General features: G+C 48.4%; 1 protein-coding gene across 2 annotated transcripts in view; it reads left to right on the forward strand.

Annotated features, from left to right (window-relative positions):
* Positions 1–27,870, forward strand: part of SEMA6B (semaphorin 6B) — a 154,508-nt gene that overhangs the window by 102,014 nt on the left and 24,624 nt on the right. For both annotated transcript variants that reach the window (XM_077921792.1, XM_077921793.1), the window contains exons 2-5: positions 8,288–8,420; positions 10,753–10,879; positions 21,099–21,162; positions 22,818–22,880. In XM_077921792.1, coding sequence (XP_077777918.1) covers positions 8,315–8,420; positions 10,753–10,879; positions 21,099–21,162; positions 22,818–22,880 — 360 coding nt within the window. In that variant the 5' untranslated portion in view covers positions 8,288–8,314. The remainder of the gene's footprint in view (positions 1–8,287; positions 8,421–10,752; positions 10,880–21,098; positions 21,163–22,817; positions 22,881–27,870) is intronic.

Here is a 27,870-nt window from a genome sequence, read left to right on the forward strand (position 1 = left end):
ATCTGTCCTTCCAGTGAGCACTCAGGGCTGATTTCCTTCAGAATGGATAGGTTGGATCTTCTTGCAGTCCATGGGACTCTCAAGAGTCTCCTCCAGCACCAGAATTCAAAAGCATCCATTCTTTGGCGATCAGCCTTCTTTATGGTCCAGCTCTCACTTCCATACATCACTACTGGGAAAACCATAGCTTTAACTATACGGACCTTTGTTGGCAAGGTGATGTCTCTGCTTTTTAAGATGCTTTCTAGGTTTGTCCGACTCTTTATGGTCTTTATGGACCTTTGTTGGCAAGGTGATGTCTTTGCTATTATTATTTTTATTTATTATTTATTATTATTATTATATCCATGTGACTGACAGGCACCCTGGACTTAGAAGTCACCTTGAAAGGAGACCACTGGGTGTTGAGCCAGCATCGACAGGTGCTCAACCCAACCAGTCATTTCCGGATGTGTTGAGCATGCGCCACCTGTGATTTGGGGATTGCACACTGATGGCCTGTGTAGGCGAGGAGTGTTCTTCCATTCCACATCCCCGAAAGGTCACTGCTGCAGCTGACTGGATGTTTTCCTCTACTGGTCAAGCTGTCATTGCCAAGGGTTATAAATCTGGAAGCCACACCTTGGGATCCTTACTCCAAGCAAAGCCAGGGTTTCGGGGGGTGGGTTGCCAAAAAATGCAAGGAGTACAGCCTTCAGACTGGGTGCTGTTACCAGAAAACAGGGTGGGTGGGTGCCTTTAACAGCCTGCTACTCCCAAGGATGAGGGACACGGATGGCGCTGTGGGTTAAACCACAGAGCCTAGGACTTGCCAATCAGAAGGTCGGCGGTTCGAATCCCCGCGACGGGGTGAGCTCCCGTTGCTCGGTCCCTGCTCCTGCCAACCTAACAGTTCGAAAGCACGTTAAAGTCTATATAAAAGTCTAAATAAGAGCTTGTGCACCATTGTTTGGGGTCCCTCCTCCCTCCTGTGTGTGGGGAGTGGAGACCCTGTTGCAACAGTTTAATAAAGATCAAGCTTACTAGTTGCTTTGCTTCTCGATATACTCTGGTTGGCCTCTGTTATTTCCTCCTACCCACAGGGAACCCACTTAAGGACTCTATACAGTCATACCTCGGGTTACAGACGCTTCAGGTTGAGTTTTTTTGGGTTGCGGACCGCCGAAACCCGGAAGTAACCAGAAGAAGGGACAGGGTTATAAAGACTAGGACTAGCCGCCTAAGAAACAGTTTCTACCCAAATGCAATTCTGGTTTTAAACGCAGTATAAGGAGTATCTATAGGAGTATGGGACGTAAGTGGCACTGTGGGTTAAAGCACAGAGCCTAGGACTTGCCAATCAGAAGGTCGGCGGTTCAAATCCCCGCAATGATGGGGTGAGCTCCCGTTGCTCGGTCCCTGCTCCTGCCAACCTAGCAGTTCAAAAGCACATCAAAGTGCAAGTGGATAAATAGGTACCACTCCAGTGGGAAGGTAAACGGCGTTTCCATGCACTGCTCTGGTTCACCAGAAGCGGCTTAGTCCTGCTGGCCACATGACCCAGAAGCCGTACGCCGGCTCCCTCGGCCAATAAAGCGAGATGAGCGCCGCAACCCCAGAGTTGGCCACGACTGGACCTAATGGTCAGGGGTCCTTTTACTCCCAAGGATAGAGTTGCCATACAGTGGTACCTCAGGTTAAGTACTTAATTCGTTCCGGAGGTCCGTTCTTAACCTGAAACTGTTCTTAACCTGAAGCACCACTTTAGCTAATGGGGCCTCCTGCTGCCGCTGTGCCGCCAAAGCACGATTTCTGTTCTCATCCTGAAGCAAAGTTCTTAACCCGAGGTACTATTTCTGGGTTAGCGGAGTCTGTAAACTGAAGCGTATGTAACCTAAAGCGTATGTAACCTGAAGCGTATGTAACCTGAGGTACCACTGTATTTCAAAAAGTGAAAATCAGGACTTTGCTTTTTGGGGGAGTTGGACATGACTAAATGACTAAACAAAAACAACAACAGATAGTAGTCCCAAAGTGCATGGTAGTTTAAGAGTGGGGGAAACACCCAACAATTGCCCGATTCTGAATTGGGCCGGATCTGCATAACCACGGGGAGTTGGAAACAAATAATCTCTGTTGTCTGGTTAAAGTTGGCAAAGCAAGGAGGATCAAGACAACGATCTCTGGGTAATTGACATGCAGATGAAATGCCTTGGGTGTCATTTACATGGGTGCCCATGTTTCCATGCATTCAGGAAAGACGGGTTCGAGGAGGGGGGCTAGTTAAATGTTGCATATGAATGGCTGCGCTTTCTTTTAGAAAATACAAGGTTTGCCTCCTATGATTCGCAATTCCTCTTCTTTCTGGAAGCTGCAAACTAGGGGTCACACCCCAACCTGACTTTTTAAAACAATCTTGTACAGCTTTTACAGTATCCTAGGGGTTGCAGTTTGCTGAGGGTGCTGGGAATTGTAGTCCTTGGCAAACTATAAATCCCAGGATTCTTTGGGAGGGAAACCATGGATGGTAAAAGTGGCATGAGTACTTTGAATACATGGGGTGAACGTCGCTTCTGAATGCTTCATAGCCTGCACATAGTTAAAGGTAAAGGGACGTCTGACCAGTGGCGTAGCGTGGGTTGTCAGCACCCGGGGCAAGGCAAGTAATTTGCGCCCCCTAACCCGTGGATTTGCGCCCCCTAACCTGTGGATTTGCCCTAACCCCAGATGTTGCGCCCGGTGCGGCCGGCCCCCCCTTCCCCCCCCCACGCTACGCCACTGCGCCTGACCATTAGGTCCAGTGGTGACCGACTCTGGGCTTGCGGCGCTCATCTCGCTTTATTGGCTGAGGGAGCCGGTGTACAGCTTCCAGGTCATGTGGCCAGCAGGACTAAGCCACTTCTGGCGAAACCAGAGCAGCGCACGGAAACGCCGTTTACCTTCCCGCCGGAGCGGTACCTATTTATCTACTTGCACTTTGAGGTGCTTTCGAACTGCTAGGTTGGCAGGAGCAGGGACCGAGCAACGGGAGCTCACCCCGTCGTGGGGATTCGAACCGCCGACCTTCTGATCGGCAAGTCCTAGGATCTGTGGTTTAACCCACAGCGCCACCCGAGCGAAGTGAAAATTTAATGCCTTTTTCTTTTTTAATGCATCAGGAGACTGGCGTGTGTTTGTGTGTGTGTGTGTGTGTGTGTGTGTGTGTGTGTGTGTGGTGTCACGGATGTGCTTGGAAAAGTTTTGATAAAATATTAAGTGCCTCCCCCAATCCACCTGTCCCTAAATGGGGGTTGGGGAACCGTCATAAGTCCCAACTGAAAAGCCATGACTTAAAAGAGTGCTAAGGTCCATTCATATATATTTGGTCTTGCTGTAAAATAAAATAAAATAAAATAATAAAATAAAATATGTGCTGTCTCATGCTCGTTCTCTCTCTCACACACCATCCTCATCTTTCTCACATTCTCACATGTTTGGTGCATAAACACTCATGCCATTATCACCTGCCAGCTAAAGGTGAGAATGAGGATTGAAAACACCTCTGCTCAGGAGGGGTGTGTGAAGGACTATTGCGCTTTTGTGTGTGTGTGTGTGTGTGTGTGTGTGTGTGTGTGAGAGAGAGAGAGAGAGAGAGAGAGAGAGAGAGAGAGAGAGAGAGTGTAAGGGCATGTCCATTAACTTCCTCCCTGCTTCCCAAACCACATAGCAGCCAGCAGGATCGAACCCTCCACTCGCCACCTAGGGAGCATAGAGTGCAATCCTGCTGGGGTCCTCTTCGCTACTGCAGCCCTTCCAAGCATCCCTGTTTTCCAGGGACATCCCTGGTTTAGCGAAGCCATCCCAGTTTCTGATTTGATCCCAGAATGTCCCGCTTTTCCTTGTTGTTGTTATTCGTTTAGTCGTGTCCGCCTCTTCGTGACCCCCTGGACCAGAGCACGCCAGGCACTCCTGTCTTCCACTGCCTCCCACAGTTTGGTCAAACTCATGCTGGTAGCTTGGAGAACACTGTCCCACCATCTCGTCCTCTGTCGTCCCCTTCTCCTTGTGCCCTCCATCTTTCCCAGCACCAGGGTCTTTTCCAGGGAGTCTTCTCTTCTCATGAGGTGGCCAAAGTCTAGGAGCCTCAGCTTCACGATCTGTCCAGCCCAGCCTTCTGACCGTTGTCTGGACAGCTCACCCTGGGCCGATTGAGGGTATCTCATCCCAGCTCAGCTGAAGTCCAGTCCGCCCAAAGCAGACTGGATTCGGGCTTCGACTGAATCTGGTGCACCGCCTTAGAATGTGCCGTGTTCATTAAAATATTTATAAACGACACTTCCTGAGCAAATATTACAAGGTGTTGCGCAGCATAAATACACAACCCAACGAGAACAACATTGGTAAAGACTGCGTCTGTGGGGGGCGAAAAACAAAACCCACGTTGCCAACACCTGTCTGAACAGTTCTGTTTTCCAAAGACAGTTTGAAAGAGCACAGAGAAGACCTCTCTTGGCTAAGAAATTAACAGGCGAGGTCTCCTACTTAAGCCCCTTTCCACTGTAAAAGCTGAGCAAACTTCAGGGGCAAAGGGGCAAAGTGATCCTTCCGTGATGATGATGATGATGATGATATTTATTTAAACCCCAACTTTTTCCCCTGACAGGCATTCAAGGCGGCTTACACATCGAAACCAGAACCAGCTAAAAACATAGGGAAAGAAACAATCAAACACGGATATAATTTTATCATATTATATTATATATATAGGGGGACACGGTTGGCACTGTGGGTTAGACCACAGAGCCTAGGACTTGCTGATCAGAAAGTCGGCGGTTCGAATCCCCGCGACAGGGTGAGCTCCCGTTGCTCGGTCCCTGCTCCTGCCAAGCTAGCAATTCGAAAGCACGTCAAAGTGCAAGTAGATAAATAGGTACCACTCCAGCGGGAAGGTGAACGGCGTTTCCGTGCGCTGCTCTGGTTCGGCAGAAGCGGCTTAGTCATGCTGGCCACATGTCCCGGAAGCTGGACGCCGGCTCCATCGGCCAGTAAAGTGAGATGAGCGCCGCAACCCCAGAGTCGGTCATGACTGGACCTAATGGTCAGGGGTCCCTTTACCTTTACCTATTATATATATATATATATATATATATATATATATATATATATATAGTACACACACACACCTCTCATAGAAATAATTACAATAAAAACAAGAACACCTCTGCCTTGTCTGGATTAATGACTCAGCTACACAGCTGCAAATATAATGTTTTAAGTGTGTTTTTAAGCGCATTATACAAAGGGGACCCTAGATGGTGATGGTGAGCTGACGGCAAATTCAATAAATTCAATAAATTTCGAAGGTGAACCTACCAAATTCATACTTTCTGAAACCATAATGGGAAATGAAACACAGCCGCCCTTTGAAGTTCGCACTTTCCCGCCCTTTGAAATCCACACAGATTTTGTAGCGCTGTTCTCCAGCCAAGTAATGTGTACCGAAATGCAAAGACTGGGGGGGGGGGGGTGAAAGGTGAATTGAAATGCGTGCATTAGGGGATGGTGTGCATGGAACTGCGTCTGTAGTGAAACCACGTGCAAAAGCGCATCGTATTAGGGAAAATAGCTTTGCAAAAGCGTGTTCTCTCCAAATGAAAGAGAACTAAACTTGGGGGGGGGGGATAAGAAACTAAAAGAAACATTCCCGAAAAAGTATACATTCCCCCCAAAAAACGGAGGCTTTTTTATTAGGGATAATAGGGGAGGAAGTAAAAAAGGAGGGCCATAAATTATTCCAATATGCTACAGCAGCAGCTAGGATCCTTGTGGCTCAAAAGTGGAAATTACAGGAGACCTCAATGGTAATGGAATGGCAGGCTGAACTTTTTGAGTGTGCAGAATTAGCTAAAATGACTTATAAAATTCGAGAGCAAAAAGGGACAAAGTGTGAAGAAGAGTGGGGTAAATTTGTTGCATACATAAGAATTAACTGTAGAAGTTTAAAAACTGTAGCAGGGTTAACATAAATCCTGTGAAGTGTATAGAAGGTGAATAAGAACCTGCAAGAGAAGATATATATTAAGAAAACCGAAGCAGGGAAGGAAGGAAGTCTGGGCGTGAATATACGCAGAGTAAATAAGATGACATAAAATGATGACTGTAAAAGACGGTTTTATTTTTGTTTGTGAAAAACTCAATAAAAAGCGTTGTTTTTTTAAAAAAAAGAAACTAAAAGAAACCAAAGCTGATGGATTCGCTACCTCCTTACGTGTTAAATGCTTCTTAAATTGAGCTGTGATTTCTGCATGGCCTTTGGGGTCCACCATTCTTTGATTGGTGGACAGCATCTTGAGAAGTAGAGACATCACCTTGCCAACAAAGGTCCGTATAGTTAAAGCCATGGTTTTCCCAGTAGTGATGTATGGAAGTGAGAGCTGGACCATAAAGAAGGCTGATCGCCGAAGAATTGATGCTTTTGAATTATGGTGCTGGAGAAGACTCTTGAGAGTCCCATGGACTGCAAGAAGATCAAACGCATCCATTCTTAAGGAAATCAGCCCTGAGTGCTCACTGGAAGGACAGATCGTGAAGCTGAGGCTCCAGTACTTTGGCCACCTCATGAGAAGAGAAGACTCCCTGGAGAAGACCCTGATGCTGGGAAAGATGGAGGGCACAAGGAGAAGGGGGCGACAGAGGACAAGATGGTTGGATAGTGTTTTCGAGGTTACCAGCATGAGTTTGACCAAACTGCGGGAGGTAGTGGAGGACAGAGGTGCCTGGCGTGCTCTGGTCCATGGGGTCACGAAGAGTCGAACACGACTAAACGACTAAACAACAACATTCTTTGATTCTAAATAATGCTTTACTTGTGGGGAGTAACTGGGCTCCCTTGGAACATGGGAGTATCAGTTTTGTGGGGCTGAAACACGAAACTGGCAATGGGGGAGGAGGGGGGAAGGTCCTGTCATTTGGGATTATCTGGTCAGTGAGAGATCAGGAAGGGGGAATCAAAAGAGCTTCTTGTCTTATGACACAGACAGCTGACCAACCTGTTGGCTCTCAACAACTGGGCCGTGCATCTGTCTGTCGGAAACCGATGTGCAAATGTTCTCCCTAATCCTCTTTTTCACAGTCGAGCTAACCACCCTCTGCCCCATCACACCTTGTCATTCTGCAAAAACAGGTGCTGCAGCTTGAAACCAAACTATTCAGAACTTCCCCTGGGGCTTCCTTTTGTTTCCAGCGGAGACATTTGGGTGGGGGGATGGAGCTCTCAAAGCAAAACCGGATTAATTTGGGTGAGATGCCTTGCTTCAGCTAGACCTTGGGAAGTTCATTTTTGAAAGGAACTACTGCCGTACCTTGGACGCGGGTGGCGCTGTGGGTTAAACCACAGAGCCTAGGGCTTGCCGATCAGAAGGTCGGCGGTTCGAATCCCCACAACGGGGTGAGCTCCCGTTGCTCGGTCCCTGCTCCTGCCAACCTAGCAGTTCGAAAGCACATCAGAGTGCAAGTAGATAAATAGGTACCACTCCAGCGGGAAGGTAAACGGCATTTCCGTGCGCTGCTCTGGTTCGCCAGAAGCGGCTTAGTCATGCTGGCCACATGACCCGGAAGCTGTACGCCGGCTCCCTTGGCCAATAAAGCAAGATGAGCGCCACAACCCCAGAGTCGTCTGCGACTAGACCTAAGGTCAGGGGTCCCTTTAACTTTTACTGCCATACCTTGGTTCTCGAACGCCTTGGCACTCAGACGTTTTGTCTCCTGAAGGCCGCAAACCCGGAAGTGAGTGTTCCGGTTTGTGAGCGTTTTTGGGACGCCGAACGTCCGACGTGGCTTATACAGCTTCCAATTGAGTGCAGGAAGCTCCTGCAGCCAATCAGAAGCCGTGCCTTGGTTTTTGAACCGTCTCGGGAGTCGAACGGACTCCCGGAATGGATTAAGTTCGACCATCAAGGTACAACTGTAGTTCATGTTCAACGTGTCCAAACTGATTCCAGTTTACGTTCAACCCTTTACTAAATGAGCTGGTCCGGTTGCCCATCAGTTCAAATGACCCTTGGCCAGCATTCGAAACGCTCTGAGCTGTGGTGCCGAAGCAGTAAAGTTGCTTAAGAAGACTAAGCAAATATCAAAATGGTGCGGTGTGATTTGTTAAATTTATTTCCCCCTAAAATTATTAGATTGAAGATGAAAGCACCAAAGGGTCTAAACCAGGGGTTGTCAACCTGGTCCCTACTGCACTGGTCCCTACAGGTTGTCATTGATGAGGACCACAGTGCACACGGCTAATGGCTTAACATTATTCTGTCATCTTGAATCCTTGCAGGTGTGAGGCGTGCTCCGAGAGGAGACGATGAGGCCCGCCTGTCTGCCGCTCGTCCTACTTTTCCTGCTGAAGGGGGAAACTCACGCACTCTTCCCCGAAGAGCCTGGTCCCATCAGTGTGGCCCTTGATGACTGTAAGTGAGGCTGGGACAGGATGTGGTCGGAGGAGGAGGGAGCTGGGCCGGTGCTTCTTAAAAAGGGAGGGGCTAGCCTAATTCCCTCTGCCACCCCCCAAAAATTATTTTTCATTCTCGCCAAGGGTTGGGGAATCTGTGGGGTCATCAAAGAAGTCATGGAAGTCCAGCTCCCATCCCATAATGGTCAGCAGTCGAAGCCAAAGGGACTTTCTTGCTCCCCAGACAGTGTGTGCAGTTTTATTTCTCACCTAAACACCTCCCATCTGGCCGGGCCTCCCCAGTCACTCTGGGCAGCTCCCAACAGAATATTAAAAACACGATAAAAGATCAAACATTAAAAACTTCCCTAAACAGGGCTGCCTTCAGATGTCTTCTAAAAGTCAGACAGTTGTTTATTTCCTTGACATCTGATGGGAGGGCATTCCACAGGGCAGGCGCCACCACCGAGAAGGCCCTCTGCCTGGTTCTCTGTAACCTCACTTCTCACAGGGAGGGAACCGCCAGAAGGCCCTCGGCGCTGGACCTCAGGGTCCGGGATGGACGATGGGGGTGGAGACGCTCCTTCAGGTATACTGGGCCGAGGCCATTTAGGGCTTTAAAGCTCAGCACCAACGCTTTGACTTGTGCTCCGAAATGTCCTGGGAGCCAATGTAGGTATTTCAGGACCGGTGTTATGTGGTCCCGGCAGCCACTCCCAGTCACCAGTCTAGCTGCCGCATTCTGGATTAATTGCAGTTTTCGGGTCGCCTTCAAAAGTAGCCCTGCGTAGAGCGCATTGCAGTAGTCCAAGCGGGAGATAACCAGAGCATGCACCACTCTGGCCAGACAGTCTAGTGTTATGAGAGAGGGAGAAATTCTTTTCTCTTTCCACTTTCTACACGCCCGGCATAATTTTGTAAACTTACCTTTTCACTGAATGAAAAACTCCCGAATTCTGCACCCTTTCTCCCTGGAGGGGTTGCCCCAAATTCTGTGATAATTACGCTGACCCTTTTCTGAATGCTTTTTAATCTTCGATGTCCTTTTTTGAGGTCAGGTGGCCAGGACTGCACACAGCACTCCACATGTGGTCCGTCTGTCATGTATGCTTGATCTGACATTCCTTGTATTCTAGGGGGTTGGACTAGATGAGTCTGAGGTGTCCCTTGCACCTCTAATGTCCCATCCCATTCTATTCAATTTGCATCATGGATGAGAGATGGGACCTCCTTTGTGTCGGTGAAGGCGCCTGTTCTGAAAGGCACTTTTTAAAATTATTCCGACAGCTTTTGTTTTTATGAGGTAGACAGTGGGTTTCATTCAATGCGAGTCCTTCTCAGAGGTCTGTTAATTCCAATGGGTCTATTCCAGCCGTAGGCAAACTCGGCCCTCTGGCTGTTTTGGGACTACAACTCCCATCACCCCTAGCTAACAGGACCAGTGGTCAGGGATGATGGGAGTTGTGGTCCCAAAACATCTGGAGGGCCGAGATTGCCTATGCCTGGTCTCTCCTGGTCTGCCCCGCGGAGGACCTTAAGGTCCATGAATAACCATAGTTTAGAGGTCCCGGGCCCTAAGGAAGTCAGCCTATCCTCCACCAGGGCCAGGGCCTTCTCAGTGGTGGCTCCGATCTGGTGGAATGCTCTGTCTCATGAGACCAGGCCCCTGCAGGATCTAACCTCCTTCCGCAGGGCCTGTAAAACAGAGCTATTCCGCCTGGCCTTTAATTTGAATTCAGCCTGATCTTTTATTTCCCTTCTCTTCCCTCCCCTTTTATGAAGATCACCCGCTCTGAGACCCCACAGCTCATTCTCCCCTGGCCTCCTCACTGGCCCAAGTAGGACCAATTCAGCCAGCTAGCCCTGGGGATTATCTAATTGATTTTTGAATGTTATTGTTATTCATGTTTTTATGCTTCTTTTATAATTAAGTGCTTTAAATTTGTTGTTAGCCGCCCTGAGCCCGGTTTTTGAACCGGGAAGGGCGAGGTATAAATAAAAATTTGCTGTTATTATTATTATTATTATTATTTATCTACTGACCCTGGTCTCTAGTATCTGTACACATTATTAGGAGGTATCTGCACCATACATTTAACGCACATGACTTCCCCCCAAGGAATCCTGGGAACTGTCGTATGTTAAGGTTGGTGACTTCTACAGCTCTGTGAGGGTGCACTCTATAGCTCCCAGAATCCTTTGAGGGAAGCCACATGCACCGAATGTGCTTCGGCTGCATGGTGTGGCTGTGGACCCGGTTTCCACTGGAAGAGCGATCTTCAAATGCGCGAACACATAAACGTAAATAAACTTCTCCAACTTCCCCTTGGCCTTCTCTCGCTTTCCCCCAGATGTGAAGCATTACCCGGTCTTCGTGGGCAACGGGATGGGCCGGTTTTCCAGCCAAGATGGCGGCGCAGAGCGCCTCAGGATCCAACGAATGTTGACGTTCAACAGGACTTTGTACATAGGAGACAGGTAACCCCATACAACCCAGCCATATGGGCATGTTAAGATGTCCCTCGCGTCCCTATAGCATTCGGAAGCTCAGTGCATGATTTAGAAACGGGGACCGTGGTTATTCGGCGAAGGCAAGAGGGACGTATTCCCTTCTAAAAACTGAGAGTTGCAATATGAATTGCCTATGGTGGACACGGGTGGCGCTGTGGGTTAAACCAATTTCTTGGTTTACCATTTGTGAATACTGAGATTGTAACGCTTCAATTTCCTTTTGAATCTGTTGATTTTTTCGGTTACATGTCATTTCTTTCTCTTTCTCCTTTAACTGAGACAGAATTTTTTTCCTTTTGCTCATTCTACTATTTCTTCCTGATAGAGTTCTGTTGAATCCAAAAACCTCGCATTACCGCTTTAATTGCATCCCATACGACCCTTGCTTCAATTCCAGGATTTAGGTTCAACTCAAAATAGTCCTTTAGGGTCTTTTGAGCTTTATTTACAATCAAATCATTTCTCAGCAAAAGCGTCATTCATCCGCCATCTAAAAGAACCCTGTAGATGATCCCTATCTTTAAGTCTGAATAAAATGCTTGTTTAACCTGGAGGTAGGCTGTCTGGTCACGAGTGGCGCTGTGGGTTAAACCACAGAGCCTAGGACTTGCCGATCAGAAGATCGGCGGTTCGAATCCCCATGATGGGGTGAGCTCCCGTTGCTCGGTCCCTGCTCCTGCCAACCTAGCAGTTCGAAAGCACATCAAAAGTACAAGTAGATAAATAGGTACCACTCCGGCGGGAAGGTAAACGGCGTTTCCATGCGCTGCTCTGGTTTGCCAGAAGCGGCTTAGTCATGCTGGCCACATGACCCGGAAACTGTATGCCGGCTCCCTCGGCCAATAAAGCGAGATGAGCGCCGCAACCCCAGAGTTGGTCACGACTGGACCTAATGGTCAGGGGTCCCTTTACGCTTTACCTTATGGTGGAATAATACCCTCCTAGCATCCCAGTTTTCCAGGGACAGTCCTGGAATTACGAAAGCCATCCCAGCTTCCGGTCTGATCCCAGAATGTCCCTATTTGCCAGCCCGTCCATGAGAAGGGAAAGGCACTCTGCACATGTTCAAAGGCACTCTCTCCTCGGTGACCCCTGCAGGTCTAACCATCTGCAATGTGAGGCTCCTGTGCCTTTAAGAGTAGCGTCAAATATTTGCTGGAGGAGCCAAAGGGGGGTGGAAGTGGAGACATAATACAAAGGGGGTGCAGAGTTGCCTAGCTTGCGGACTGCTGCATCGCCATAGCAACCTGAAATCCACAGGAAGAGCACAGCAGAGAAAGCAGGATAAATTAAGAATGGCGAGGCCGGGTTAAGGCACTCTGCCTGATAGATTTCGGCGTGCTCCGCAAACCGCTGCCTTGCCTAATTTCAGAGTTGCGCGGCCTTCCCAGAATGAGGTCTAGCGCCTTGTCGCGAGGCATATAGCGAAGCGGCGGTTTCTACCCTGCCCTGCGCTGCGCTGCGCTCACCTTGCTTTGCCTGTCATGGGGTCGTCTGCCTTGGGGCAGGGGCCTAGTAGGAATTTTGCCATTTGGCTGATTGGCTGGTGCCACTTGGTTTTTGCCTAAAAGGTAAAGGTACCCCTGCCGTACGGGCCAGTCGTGTCCGACTCTAGGGTTGTGCGCCCATCTCACTTAAGAGGCCGGGGGCCAGCACTGTCCGCAGACACTTCCGGGTCACGTGGCCAGTGTGACAAAGCTGCATCTGGCGAGCCAGCGCAGCACATGGAAACGCCGTTTACCTTCCCGCTAGTAAGCGGTCCCTATTTATCTACTTGCACCCAGGGGTGCTTTCGAACTGCTAGGTTGGTTTTTGCCTACTACTTAGCAATTCGTCACAACTTGTAAGGTTGCGGTTAGTTATTGGTTATAAAAAGCTGGTGGTGGAGGGGTCGGGATAGGCTGTGCCTGTCCCTCCAATGGTGCTGGAAGGGAATTCCGTTAAAGGAATCCTGGGGCTTGCCACGATCTCGTCCAGTCCCTGAAATGGGACCAGGGCCGGCAAGCCTTGGGGAGCTGGTTGGGTGAGCGGTGAGGGACTGGCGCTCAGCTCAACTGATCCCCAACATTGTCTTTCCCTTCACTGGCTTCCGATGGAGTTCGGAATGTCAGTCCTGTCCCAGGCGGGGGGGCAGATAGTCATAACCAATGTCTAAGCAACCACTCACAGATTTTGTATTTTAATAAATCTGTGGCCAAAATAGTGCCCAAAAACCTTAAACTTAAATTACGTGTGATGTGTGAATTATTTTGAAGAGTGGCTTGGCAGGGGGTTGGACTCGATGGCCCTTGTGGTCTATTCCAACTCTATGATTCTATGATTCTATGACCTACACAGGGACACGAGTGGCGCTGTGGGTAAAACCTCAGCGCCTAGGACTTGCCGATCACATGGTCGGCGGTTCGAATCCCCGCGGCGGGGTGCGCTCCTGCTGCTCGGTCCCAGCGCCTGCCAACCTAGCAGTTCGAAAGCACCCCCGGGTGCAAGTAGATAAATAGGGACCGCTTACCAGCGGGAAGGTAAACGGTGTTCCATGTGCTGCGCTGGCTCGCCAGATGCAGCTTGTCACGCTGGCCACGTGACCCGGAAGTGTCTGCGGACAGCACTGGCTCCCGGCCGCTACAGTGGTGCCTCGCAAGACGAAAAGAATCCGTTCCGCGATTCTCTTCGTCTAGCGGTTTTTTCGTCTTGCGAAGCAACCCTATTAGCGGATTAGCGCTATTAGCGGCTTAGCGGCTTAGCGGCTATTAAAGGCTTAGCGGCTTAGCTGCTAAAAGGCTATTAGCGGCTTAGCGGCTTAGAAAAAGGGGGGGAAGCGGAAAAAAATCGCAAGACTTGCAAGACGTTTTCGTCTTGCGAAGCAAGCCCATAGGGGAAATCGTCTTGCGAAGCAACTCAAAAACGGAAAACCCTTTCGTCTAGCGGGTTTTCCGTCTTGCGAGGCATTTGTCCTGCGGGGTACCACTGTAGAGTGAGTAGAGTGAGTGTGTAGAGCACAACCCTAGAGTCTGGCAAGACTGGCCCGTACGGGCAGGGGTACCTTTACCTATGACCTACACACCCAAATTCACCTTGCAACGCTCACAGTGGCCACAACTAAAGTGGCAACTAAAGCAATGAATAGGGCTGTTCATCAGATTCGGACAAACCCTATTCAGAGCGACTCGTGAGTCAGGTGAGTCAGGTTCAGTCACCAACAGATCGCTGCAGGTATGGTGGGATGGGCCAGCACAATCCATGACCGTCAGGAGACAGGACATCTTCAAATATAGGGTTCCCCTATTTCAAGAAGAGAAAACCCGGGCACAAATGATGAGTTGTTGTTTTTTACCCAAAGTTGTGAAATGTTAAAAAAAAAGGAGTTTTTGAGCTATTTTCAATAAAATTCTAACGGCATGGGCTGCCATGCATCCAGATTTCCAAGGACATTTCAGCGATTTCCGCCTGGACGCTGTTAGAGGTAAAGGGACCCCTGACCGTTAGGTCCAGTCGTGACCGACTCTGGGGTTGCGGCGCTCATCTCACTTTACTGGCCGAGGGAGCTGGCGTACAGCTTCCGGGTCATGTGGCCAGCAGGACTAAGCTGCTTCTGGTGAACCAGAGCAGTGCATGGAAACGCCGTTTACCTTCCCGCCGGAGTGGTACCTATTTATCTACTTGCACTTTGACGTGCTTTTGAACTGCTAGGTTGTCAGGAGCAGGGACCGAGCAATGGGAGCTCACCCCGTTGCGGGGATTTGAACCGCCGACCTTCTGATCGGCAAGTCCTAGGCTCTGTGGTTTAACCCACAGCGCCACCCGCGTCTCTATGGACGCTGTTGATAAGGGCTGAATACTGGCTATGTCTGGGAAATTCCAGGCATGTGGCAACCCTAATATAGCCAGATTCAAATACAGGCTGTCACGTGGATTGATTGATTGATTGATTGATTGATTGATTGATTGATTGTTGTTTGTCAGTCCCTTTACCTTGCCCAGGGAAGCTCAAAGCAGCTTGTGACCAAAGAAACAAACCAAAACAACAACAACCCCACATTAAAATCAAGGGAGGAGATTAATAAATATTTAAAACCCCAACTTCTAAAAGGCTGCAGATAGTTAAAGGCCTGTTTACGGAGGAATGTTTTCGCCTGGCAACTAAAGATATGTAATGAAGGCGCCAGGCAGGCCTGCCTGGGGAGAGCATTCCTCAAACAGGGAGCCACCACAGAAAAGGCCCTGTTGTCGTGTTGCCACCCTCGGGACCACTCATGGAGCTGGCTCACAAAGAAGGATCTCAGATGATGCTCCCAGGGTCCAGGTTGGTTCATGTGCGGAGAGGCGGTTCTTGACGTACTATGAGGTCCTGGACCACTGATGGAGCAAGCTCATTTTCTGCTGCTCCACAGGGTACGGCCCAAACCAATGGATTCAAATGACAAAGAAGGGCAGTCCAATAATTTATTATTTACACCCAGCCCACCTGGCTCGGTTTCCCCAGCCACTCCAACATAATAAGAAAGCGATAAAACATCAAACATTAAAAACTTCCCTAAACAGGGCTGCCCCCAGATGTCTTCTAAGAGTCAGGTAGTTGTTTATTTCCTTGACATCCGATGGGAGGGTGTTCCACAGGGCGGGTGCCACCACCAAGAAGGCCCTCTGCCTGGTTCCCTGCAACCTCACTTCTCGCAGGGAGGGAACCGCCAGAAGGCCTTCGGAGCTGGAACTCAGTGTCCGGGCTGAACAATGGGGGTGGAGACGCTCCTTCAGGTATACTGGGCCGAGGCCGTTTATGGCTTTAAAGATCAGCACCAACACTTTGAATTGTGCTCGGAAACGTACTGGGAGCCAATGTAGGTCTTTCAGGACCAGTGTTATATGGTCTCGGCGGCCGCTCCCAGTCCCCAGTCTAGCTGCCACATTCTGGATTAGTTGTAGTTTCCATTGGGTGGGCTGGCTCTTGAATGCTCATCTTGCATAGCAGTTTTAGATTCTTCGGGGTGGTATCCGCACCCCCACCCCAATAAAGCGCTAAATCACCTCCAGACATGTGCATGGATTTCTCCTCAGTGCACTGCCTTCTCCCCTCCTCCCACACCTCACCCCCGGAGCCTTGCACATCATAAATCCCGTTCTGGGTATATAATTTTTATCTATTTGCGTTTTTAATGGGTCTTTTAGAGTCTGGGCTGCGCAGATGGGGTTGGTGGGGTAATGAAGCGCGACTCTGCCGTTTGTAAACAGAGCGCCTGGATGCGCCGCTGAGGCCGAGAGACCCGTCAGTCACAAGTGGCGGCGATGCGCCTTTCGGGTTGCGCGCGGGAAACCGTGGGCCCCTGGTACGTACTTGGTTCTGGTGTCCAAACTTGCTTACTCTTCAGAGAGGCAGCGCAGGGCATCTCGGATGAATGCTAGGGCGCACCGTCACTGATGGAAGTTGTGGTCTAGGTAGAAATTCAATTTGGCTCACGTTTACAGGAGAACCCACCAGATTTGCACCGGAGAGCCAGTGTGGTGTAGTGGTTAAGAGCGGTAGTCTCGTAATCTGGTGAACCGGGTTCGCTTCCCGCTCCTCCACCTGCAGCTGCTGGGTGACCTTGGGCCGGTCACACTTCTCTGAAGTCTCTCAGCCCCACTCACCCCACAGAGTGTTTGTTGTGGGGGAGGAAGGGAAAGGAGAATGTTAGCCGCTTTGAGACTCCTTAAAGGGAGTGAAAGGCGGGATATCAAATCCAAACTCTTCTTCTTCTTTCTGAAACAATGCGTGCATTTATCTGAACGTTGCAGTGCAATTCTCCACACCAAGTACAGTGCTACCTGAGGTTACATACGGTTCAGGTTACAGACGCTTCAGGTTGCAGACTCCACTAACCCAGAAATAGTGCTTCAGGTTAAGAACTTTGCTTCAGGATGAGAACAGAAATCGCATTGCAGCAGCAGGAGGCCCCATTAGCTAAAGTGGTGCTTCAGGTTAAGAACAGTTTCAGGTTAAGAACGGACCTCCCGAACGAATTAAGTTCTTAACCTGAGGTACCACTGTAATACCTTTCAAAATGCACATTCTGGGGCAATGCAGGCATTTTTTTTAAAATGCTTGGGCAATGGCCCATTTAGGTCCCAAGGCACCGCATGTTTAAGTGTAGTCACGTATATTTGAAACACCATGGGAAAATCCTGCAAACATCCCCTTGTAATCTTTCCACAAGGGCCGACATTGATGCCGAAATCCAGCATCACCTGAGCTCTGCGAGTGCAGCTTTCTTCTGATTGAAATGCAGAGTGTTTGAGGACTGGAACATTCGCAGGGAAACCAAAATGCTTGTTTACAAAGCTATTGTGCTACCAAGCTTACTGTATGCTTGTGAAACGTGGACCACTTATAAACGCCATCTCCAGCTCCTCGAAAGATTCCATCAACAGTGGTGTCTCCGAAAAATCTTACACATCACTTGGGAAGACAGGCGAACGAATGCCAGTGTACTGGAAGAAGCAAAGATCACCAGTGTTGAAGCAATGATTCTTCAACATCAACTTCGTTGGACTGGTCATGTTGTGTGGATGCCTGATTATCGTCTTCCAAAGCAACTACTTTATTCCGAACTTAAAAATGGAAAGCGTAATGCTGGTGGTCAACAAAAGAGGTTTAAAGACTGTCTCAAGGCAAATCTTTAAAAATGCAGTATAAACACCAACAATTGGAAAACACTGGCCTGCAAGCACTCCAATTGGAGAGCAGCCTTTACCAAAGGTGTTCTGGGCTTTGAAGACACTCGAACTCAGGACGCAAGGGAGAAACGTGCTAAGAGGAAGGCACGCTTGGCAAACCCTCAGGGGTATCAACTCCTGCCCGGAAACCTATGTCCCCACTGTGGAAGGATGTGTGGATCCAGAATTGGCCTCCACAGTCACTTACGGACTCACTGTTAAAACCGTGTTTATGGAAGGCAATCTTACTCGGCTACGAGGGATCGCCAAAGAAGAAGAAGATATTTGAAACACCATGGGAAAATCCTGCAAACATCCTCTTGTGCCCCCCCCCCCCCCCATACTGCCTCTGCTCTGCCCCTTTTTGGGATGTTGTTGTGATGTTTTTGGGATACGTCTGGGTTCGGCTCAATGCACACACATATCGGACACACCTAAAACCGTCACTGTCCTCTATAATAATAATAATAATAATAATAATAATTTATTATTTATACCCCGCTCATCTGGCTGGGTTTCCCCAGCCACTCTGGGCGGCTTCCAACAAAACACTAAAATACAATAACCTATTAAACATTCAAAGCTTCCCTAAACAGGGCTGCCTTCAGATGTCTTCTAAAAGTTTTGTAGTTATTTTTCTCTTTGACATCTGGTGGGAGGGCGTTCCACAGGGCCGGCGCCACTACCGAGAAGGCCCTCTGCCTGGTTCCCTGTAACTTGGCTTCTCGTAGCGAGGGAACCGCCAGAAGGCCTTCGGCACTGGACCTCAGTGTCTGGGCTGAACGATGGGGGTGGAGTCGCTCCTTCAGGTATACTGGACCGAGGCCGTTTAGGGCTTTCAAGGTCAGCACCGACACTTTGAATTGTGCTCGGAAACGTACTGGGAGCCAGTGTAGGTCTTTCAAGACCGGTGTTATATGGTCTCGGCAGCCGCTCCCAGTCACCAGTCACACTGCCGCATTCTGGATTAGTTGTAGTTTCCAGGTCACTTTCAAAGGTAGCCCCACATAGAGCGCAGTAGTCCAAGCAAGAGATAACCAGAGCATGCACCACTCTGGCGAGACAGTCTGCGGGCCAATAGGGTCTCAGCCTGCATACCAGATGGTGGACAGCTGCCCTGGACACAGAATTGACCTGCACCTCCATGGACAGCTGTGAGTCCAAAATGACTCCCAGGCTGCGCACCTGGTCCTCCAGGGGCACAGTTACCCCATTCAGGACCAGGGAATCCTCCACACCTGCCCGCCTCCTGTCCCCCAGAAACAGTACTTCTGTCCTGTCAGGATTCAACCTCAATCTGTTAACCGCCATCCATCCTCCAACTGCTTCTATACATCAGTGAAAATAATGGACAGTGGTGCATTTTCTTAAAGAGCTTTGCAAATCATGCGTACATTAGGCAAAGCTGCGTATGAAAATGTCATTATCGGGAGAAATTTGCCAGTGAGATTTTTTAAAACTCTCAAATGGATGCGGAAGTGTGACGGATTCCGCTTAAAACTTGAACAATGCAAAACTGAGAGAAACCAAAGTTGACAGGTCTTTCCACCCACGCTCCCCCCCCCCCCAGCAACTCATACGCCCAGCCTCCCTGGAATCCTCAATGTTAATTCGCTGACACTGCAGAGCTTTTTGTAGAGTATTGCATTGAAATGAAAATGAGGGACGAGGAATGCCAGCGAGTTCACCCAATGGGCATTCTCCTCCGGCTGATGCTGCCAGCCTAAGCCTAGCACAGCATGCCGGGGGCACTTTGCTAGCATTGCCTCGCACCCGGAGCCGGTTTTACAAGCATTCGAACCCAGAACCTGTTACCCAAGCTTGGCTCTGGATATGTGGAATTTCCAAACCTTTCCCTAGTTGCCGATGCAATTGTTGAGCCCAGAAGGAGTGTCTTATTTGGGGAGGTGCAGTTCTGGAAGGGAGAAACTGGATCTTTTGATCTGACGAGGGGGAGACTCGGCTCTCCTCTGAAAATCTGCAGTGTCAAAGCAGCAGGTTACATTTTGGTTTTGTTTTTTAAATAATATTTTATTAGAGTTTCAAATAATACAAAAAAACAAAGAGAAAAAGAACAAGGGGAAAAAAGAATAAAAAAGAATTCTTCCTTTACAATCCCATTTTCAGTCACTTTTTTTCCGCGACTTCCCCTCACCTCCCCTTCTTGTATTCCATGTCCAAATATTTATCCAACAAGTTCTTATCCCTAAATTCTTCACATTAATTTGTTATTATATTTTTATATTATATTTTTAACCTTGATTTGTTATTATATTTACTTCAGTTTATATATCAACTTTTAACTTATATACCTCAATCCTTTACATTTGAGAACTTTTTCTAAGGTCGGCCCAGTTTCCCTTCCACGAATTCCCCATTCTTATACTAATAACAACACGAAATTAAAAACAAAGTAAAAAGAATCAAACACCCTTTGGATTTCCAAACCCCACCCTCCCTTCCCCGGTTTCGATCCCCGAACCATTGTCCATTTGTCCATCTACTATCAGCCTGGCAACCTCACGTCCGAGGCCCTTAAGTCTCTCTCAGTCCCTCTCTGCCGGTTTCTTTGAAAGTCCCTTATAGTTAACGCCAAGTCTCGGAGGGGCACTCTCTCTATAATGTCCACGTTCTTTCCAGCCAGGCCTCCATGTTCAAAAGTGGGGCTCAAATCTTGTTTCTTAATCCTTTTAAGTCCAAATATCCCAAGGGCTCCAGCTTCCACCTTGATCAAACTTAAAGTCCATAGATCTTCAGATCCCCACAAAAGGAGATCTTTCCATTCCTCATTTCTAAGTTCAAACCAAGTTTTCCTCTTCCAGTCCTTATTTTCTTTTATATCCATCTTGACAGGCCTCCGGCTCTCGTTTGCCTTCTGCAGCATTGCAGCCCCTCCTTTCGCAGCAGGTTACATTTTGAAGCAGAGAAGCAGTTTGGGGAGTTGCTTAACCCTGCCCCGCTGCGTTTCCAATGCAGTTGGACTCACCAGAGTTTGGGAGAGTGAAAAGTGGTCCATGCGCATTCCTGGTATTCTCAGATAGCGTTTGGCACCCCCCCTCCTGTCTGATTGCTGCAAAGACAGGGGGTTACAAAGCGAATACAGTGGTACCTTGGTTCTCAGACTTAATCCGTTCCAGAAGTCCGTTCCAAAACCAAAGGGTTCCAAAACCAAGGCATGCTTTCCCACAGAAAGTAAAGCGAAACGGCGTAATCCGTTCCAGACTTTTAAAAACAACCCCTAAAACAGCAATTTAACATGAATTTTATTAACGAGACAATTAATCCATAAAATGAAAGCAGCAATCAATGTGCGATGCTCTTTTGTTAAATCAGTAAACGCTTGGGGTATATCCTGCGAACTCTGGTTTGCATTCCTATTTATGGCTGACGAACGGTGCAATTTAAATTTGGCCCGCCCTGGTCTTCTAAAAGATGGGAGAGGAAGCGGAATATCTCAGACTTCATTTTTAATTTTTTTCTCCCTTTCTTTTCTTCTCAGGGACAACTTGTACCGCATAAGCCTTGAACCCGAGGCCTCGGCCAGTGAAATGCGCTACCATCAGGTAAGTGATAAGCCATGAAAGTAGAGGGTCTTTGTAGCCCTTGTCAGTGAAATTAATTTGCATGGTTAACTTAGGCCCATGAATTGCAGTGGGACGACTCTGAGCAGGACTAAAGTTGGCTGGATAGTGTGCTTTTTTTCTGGGGGTACTCAAGGTTACGCAGTACCAGCACCCTTAAATATATACCGTATTTTTTGCTCTATAGGACACACTTTTTCCCCTCCAAAAATTAAGGGGAAATGTGTGTGCATCCTATGGAGCGAATGCAGGCTCCTTGGCTTCAGCGATAGCAACGCGAAGCCTCCGAAGCGCAGAGGGAGCGCTCCCTACGTGTTCCGGAGGCTTCGCGTTGCTTTCGCTGAAGCCTGGAGAGCGAGAGGGGTCGGTGCGCACCGACCCCTCTCGCTCTCCAGGCTTCAGGGATAGCCGCCTGAAGCTTTGGAGTGCAGTGGGACCTCGCGCTGCGCTCCAAAGGCTTCGGGTTCCTTTCACTGAAGCCAGGAGAGCAAGACTCTCCCGGCTTCAGCAGAGAGGGAGAGCTGCGCAGCGCCCCTTCAGCCAAGCGGGAGGAGAAATGGAAGGGGCTCCGTTTCTCATGCCGCTTCGCTGAAGGGGCGCTGAGCAGAGAGGGGGAGAATTCTTTTTCTTGTTCTCCCCCTCTAAAACAAGGTGCGTCCTATGGTCGGGTGCGTCCTATAGAGCGAAAAATACGGTATATTAAAAGTTCAACACTTTCTGTAACAACGTGAGTAGCAACACCTTTTTTCCCTTTTTTTTTTAAAGCACTGGATCGAACCCAATGTTTTGAAACGCAAGACCCTGCTAAAAAGTACTCCCTTGGAGGTTGACTGCCTCTCAGATGGATATGGATCTTCACAGGACTGGGCTATTTTTAAATAGGCTTTTATTGATTTTCTCAGTAAAACAGAAGGGAGATATAACAGTACAGAACACGCCCAATAAGAGCCGGTGTCACAGCTCAGCAGCGTAGCAAAGAGGGCATTTTTGAAACGGATACGGAGCCCAGGGAAAAGAAGCAACAGGAAATTATAGGCTAGAACCAGGGAGGTCCCTCCGAAAGAAGATTTTTCAGTGCAAATGAAACCATGTCTGCTCAGAAGTAAGTCCTATTGAATGCAATGAGACTTACTCCTAGGCAAACGGGGTCATGGTTGCAGCCTTTGGGTGGCAATCAACTACGTTTTATACTGAGAGCAGAACTGTTGGAATTAATGCACCTCATCCATTCATTTCGGTGGGTCTACTCAGTGAGTAAAACTTAGCTGAATACCACTTTGGTTGGTAAATCTTATACCTTGGATCCCAAATGCCTTGGTACTCAGACGTTTTGGCTCCCGAACTATCGAAAACCGGAAGCAAGTGATCCGGTTCGCGAATGTTCTTTGGAACCCGAACATCCGACAGGGCTTCCGTAGCTTCTGATTGGCTGCAGGCGCTTCCTGCAGCCAATCGGAAGCCACGCTTTGGTTTCTGAACGTTTTGGACGTCAAATGGACTTCCGGAACAGATTCTGTTCGATTTCCAAGGTACGACTGTACTGTTTAGAAGTGTGTTTTCAGGGGGAAGGGACTACAACACCCTCCACACAGATATCATTGTCTCCCTATTTTTCTTGTTGTTCGGTCTTCGCCTAGAAACTGACATGGAGGTCGAATCAACACGATATCAACATCTGCCGGATGAAAGGAAAGCATGAGGTAAGTCTGTTTTGCGGCAGCTTACAATGCCAAGTTCACATATAAATGCACTTACCTGTATCAGTGGGGGAAATAGCATGCAAAAAATGTGTCGTTTTAGGGGAAATTGCTTTGGGGAAATGTGTTTACAGTGGCACCTTGGTTCCCGAACGCCTCCGTTGTCGTGCGTTTCGGTTCTCAAATGCCGAAAACCCAGAAATAAATGCTTCTGTTTTCAAACGTTTTCCAGAACCCAAACGTGCGACACACTTTCTGCTGAGTGCAATAAGGTTTGCAACCAATGGGAAGCCACGCCCCGGTAGTCGAACGTTTCGGAAGCTGAACGGGCTTCTGGAACGGATTTGTTCGAGATCCGAGGTAGCCCCTGTATTAGGCAAAATTGCACACGGAATGGTGTCTATCAGGAGAAATTTGCCCTAAGATGCCAATGAATTTGCATGGGGACTTTTTAAAAAATAAAAAAAGTTTTCAAACAGATGTGGAAATGTGCGGAGCTGAAGGTAAGATTGGAAAAATAAGAAACTTGAACCTTATCAGGAAGAGGAGACCCAGGGATCAACTGGCCAGGAATCTATACGCACTTGCTGTTGCATGTTTTGCGATGCTTTTTAACATCCAGGTCCTGGGCTAACATAACTGACGCCATGCTCCGAAGAAAGCTGGACTCGGCAGCTTGAAGAAATCATTACGCTTGCCAGTAATGACATCTTTTGCATAATTGGTTCTCCCACTCAAAGTGTGTCTTCGTGTTGTACACTCAAGTGTGTTCAGAGCACCTAGATTTCGCCCCCCACCCTCAATCTCGCATCTAACGCATTGCTGGGCACAGAGTTTTCCCCCTCAACATTCTCATATGTCTGCAAAAGTGTGCAGCGTCTCCGATACCCTAGCTTTAAGGAACTGCAGCTTAACTAGGTCTCCCATTTCCGTCAGAAATTGCGTCCGGGCGGAATTTCCAAAAATCGGTAAAAATGTCCAGGAAAACCCAGGCATATGGCAGCCCATGTCAGGAGTGTTGGTTTTTTGGCGAATTTCCTTAAAAATAGCTGAAAAACATGAACTTCCTATGGAAAAGCAAGACATTCCGGGATCAAGTCAAAAACTTGGGATGGCTTCTGTAAATCCAGGACTTTTTGTTGTTAAGTCGTTTAGTCGTGTCCGACTCTTCGTGACCCCCTGGACCAGAGCACGCCAGGCACTCCTGTCTTCCACTGCCTCCCACAGTTTGGTCAAACTCATGCTGGTCTCTTCGAGAACACTGTCCCACCATCTCGTCCTCTGTCGTCCCCTTCTCCTTGTGCCCTCCATCTTTCCCAACATCAGGGTCTTTTCCAGGGAGTCTTCTCTTCTCATGAGGTGGCCAAAGTCTTGGAGCCTCAGCTTCAGGATCTGTCCTTCCAGTGAGCACTCAGGGCTGATTTCCTGAAGAATGGAGAGGTTTGGTCTTCTTGCAGTCCATGGGACTCTCAAGAGTCTCCTCCAGCACCAGAATTCAAAAGCATCCATTCTTTGGCGATCAGCCTTCTTGATGGTCCAGCTCTCACTTCCATACATCACTGCTGAATCTAGGACTATCCCTGGAAAATAGGGACACTTGGAGAGATCCCAGTGTGGTCCTTTGCTTTTGAATAGGATGCGCTGATTTTTAGGGACTCCTGGCCAATTTCTGCAGGTGTTTGGACGTCTAGCTCTAGAGTGACTCATCCCTATAAATGGGTCCGCATTTCACAGAAATGGGGCAGGGGCGACTAAGGCCTTCCTAATCGCCAGTATATTTTTCAAACTGAGCTTTGCAATAATAGGGACTAGGAGATTGCATAAAACAGAGGTCTTCAACCTTTCTGAGTCCACGGCTCCCTTGACCAACCACAGTGATACCTCAGTTTTCGAACTTATATTGGTACCTTGGGTTACAGACGGTTCAAGTTACAGACTCCTCTAACCCAGAAATAGTACCTCAGGTTAAGAACTTTGCTTCAGGATGAGAACAGAAATCGCAGAGTGGCGGCAGCAGGAGGCCCCATTAGCTAAAGTGGTACCTCAGGTTAAGAACAGTTTCAGGTTAAGAACAGACCTCCAGAACAAATTAGGTTCTTAACCCGCAGTACCACTGTAATCCATTCTGGCAATCATCTGGTGTCATTGTGATGTTAGGTGATTGACAGGTGGGCAGCTCCGCCTCCTGTCAAATCTGGTCTGCGAGGGAAGGGGAAACAAAAGAACTGGCCCGCTGGCTGGATCCACCCCTTCTTCGGTGCATCTCTGAGGTTCTCTCATTCCAGCATCTCTGTCTCTCCTTTTGTACCTCGCCCAGCTGATCGGGGATCATGTGACCACGGTGACAAGGCCATGTTTTCAATGGCAGTGGCTCTCTGATAGCCCCACAGATCCGAAACTCAAAAATGGGAATGTACATTTTGCTCTGCAGTCGTTTGATTACGATAAAAAACACCGACGAGAAAACTTAAAAGCTCAGAACGAAATAAAAGAGTACAGAATACAGTGGTACCTCGGTTTCTCAAACGTAATCCATTCCAGAAGACTGTTCGAGTTCCGAAATGTTCAAAAACCGAGGCGCAAAGGGCTGTCAGCAAATTCAATTGAGAAGATTGAAAAACACACAGTGGAAGTTGTTTCAACTTCTGAGGCGCGTTCAAAAACGGAAGCATTTACTTCCGGGTTTTCGGCGTTCGTGTTCCGAAAGGTTCGGCAACGGAGACGTTCGAAAACCGAGGTTCCGCTGTAGAGCATTTTGCTCTATTTCAAAGACCAAATTACCACAGGGATTAACTTTGTGTTCCTGTGAAGTGTTCGTCACATCCTTTAAATAGGCCGCTAAAAGAGTTTGCAACCCAGCCTGCTTGCCCTGACACACACTTACCTCAGTCGCAAGGTGCCTGAAATCCCTGATCTGCAGCTGCAGCAAAGAGACTCCCCAGAGTTTCTCTCCGCTGGTCTTGAATCCTTTCGGGATGTCTCCTGGGAAAGTCTGGCTCTTCTCCCTCGCACTCGGCCCAGGGAGGCGTTAATAGAATCTGGAAATTGGATTTCGCACCGATTATGAGATGTGTCTGTTCCGATCAACAGACCAGAAATAATTAATTACAAAACCAATTATACGAGCCTCTTAATAAATCACGTTGGATATAAAATGTTTGCCGGGAGCTGAAGGGAGAGTGTGAAACACGGCGCGCAGGTCCCAGAGAGGCTCCAGTTTGGGCCATCCAGAGACTTTCCCTGGGAGAACGGAGAGCGGTGGGGGTCAGAGGGTGAAAAATTAAACAGGGTTTAATTTCTTGGGCTCCATGATCACCTCAGATGGTGACAGCAGCCACGAAATTAAAAGACGCCTGCTTCTTGGGAGAAAAGCAATGACAAACCTAGACAGCATCTTAAAAAGCAGAGACATCACCTTGCCGACAAAGGTCCATATAGTTAAAGCTATGGTTTTCCCAGTAGTGATGTATGGAAGTGAGAGCTGGACCATAAAGAAGGCTGATCACCAAAGAATGGATGCTTTTGAATTTTGGTGCTGGAGGAGATTCTTGAGAGTCCCATGGACTGCAAGAAGATCAAACCTCTCCATTCTGAATGAAATCAGCCCTGAGTGCTCACTGGAAGGACAGATCCTGAAGCTGAGGCTCCCAGACTTTGGCCACCTCATGAGAAGAGAAGACTCCCTGGAAAAGACCCTGATGTTGGGAAAGATGGAGGGTGCAAGGAGAAGGGGCAACAGAGGACAAGATGGTGGAACAGTGTTCTTGAAGCTGCTAACATGAGTCTGACCAAACTGCGGGAGGCAGTGGAAGACAGGAGTGCCTGGCGTGCTCTGGTCCAGGGGGTCACGAAGAGTCGGACACGACTAAACGACTAAACAACAACAACAACAAATTTGCCAAACATGAAATGCCAGAGGCTGCCCTGTGGTCCTTCTCCAAATCCTAGGTATATTTGGCCAGGGGTGGGAGGCAGAGAAATCCCGTTTGCATTTCAAGGCGAAACGACCAAATGCACACTTTTCCGAAACCAGGTGCAAACCAGCTTTTGAAATTTCTAGTTCTCCGAATTTCACGTCGCAGTTCTCCAACCAAGCAGAGAAATGCACATGCTTATGAAAAAGGCACATATTCGATTGGGGTAAAAATGAGGAACCCATACTGATAGCTTCATAACTCCAGATCCTCCAACATTTCTCTGATGAAATTAGGGGCATCTTATTCCATCCCCTCCAACATTTCTCCAGTGAAAATAGGGGCATCTTATTCCATCCCCTCCAACATTTCTCCAGTGAAAATAGGGACATCTTATTCCATCCTCTCCAACGTTTCTCCAGTGAAAATAGTGACGTCCTATTCCATCCTCTCCAACATTTCTCTGATGAAAATAGGGACGTCCTATTCCATCCTCTTCAACATTTCCCAAATGAAAATAGTGACATCCTATTTCATCCCCTCCAACATTTCCCCGATGAAAACAGGGACGTCCTAAGAAAAAGCAGGACATTCTGCGATCAAATCAGAAACCGGGACGGCTTCTGTAAATACAGGACTGTCCCTGGAAAATAGGGGCCCATGGAGGGTCTCCATTTCTGGGGACTAAAACACACACGTGCCATTTTTCCCCCCTGCCTCCCACCCTGGCAGGGATTATGGCTTCGAAAGATGAAGTAGCGATGCTAGCAGGAAGTGGGAAAGTGAGCGGAGTTTGCGAGGAGGGGGGGGGAATGGCTCACCCAACCCCGTTCCTCTCTCTCTTTCTCTCTCTGGCCTGTTCGGAAACCATGGAAACAGAGAGGGAAGAAAGGTGCTTGGATGGGAGAGCAAAGAGAGAGGATGAGAACTCACAATAGAAACACAAAGGTCTGTGCTAGAGCAGGAGAGTGAAGGAGAGGTAGCAAGCTTGGAGCCAAATAGCTGGCCACAGAGATGGGGGGGCGGGAGCGAGAAAGGTGTCTTTCCCCATTTATTACCAACAGTATTATTACTACTGG

The sequence above is a fragment of the Podarcis muralis genome, chromosome 18 (assembly GCF_964188315.1).
Source record: "Podarcis muralis chromosome 18, rPodMur119.hap1.1, whole genome shotgun sequence".
Lineage (NCBI taxonomy): Eukaryota > Metazoa > Chordata > Lepidosauria > Squamata > Lacertidae > Podarcis > Podarcis muralis.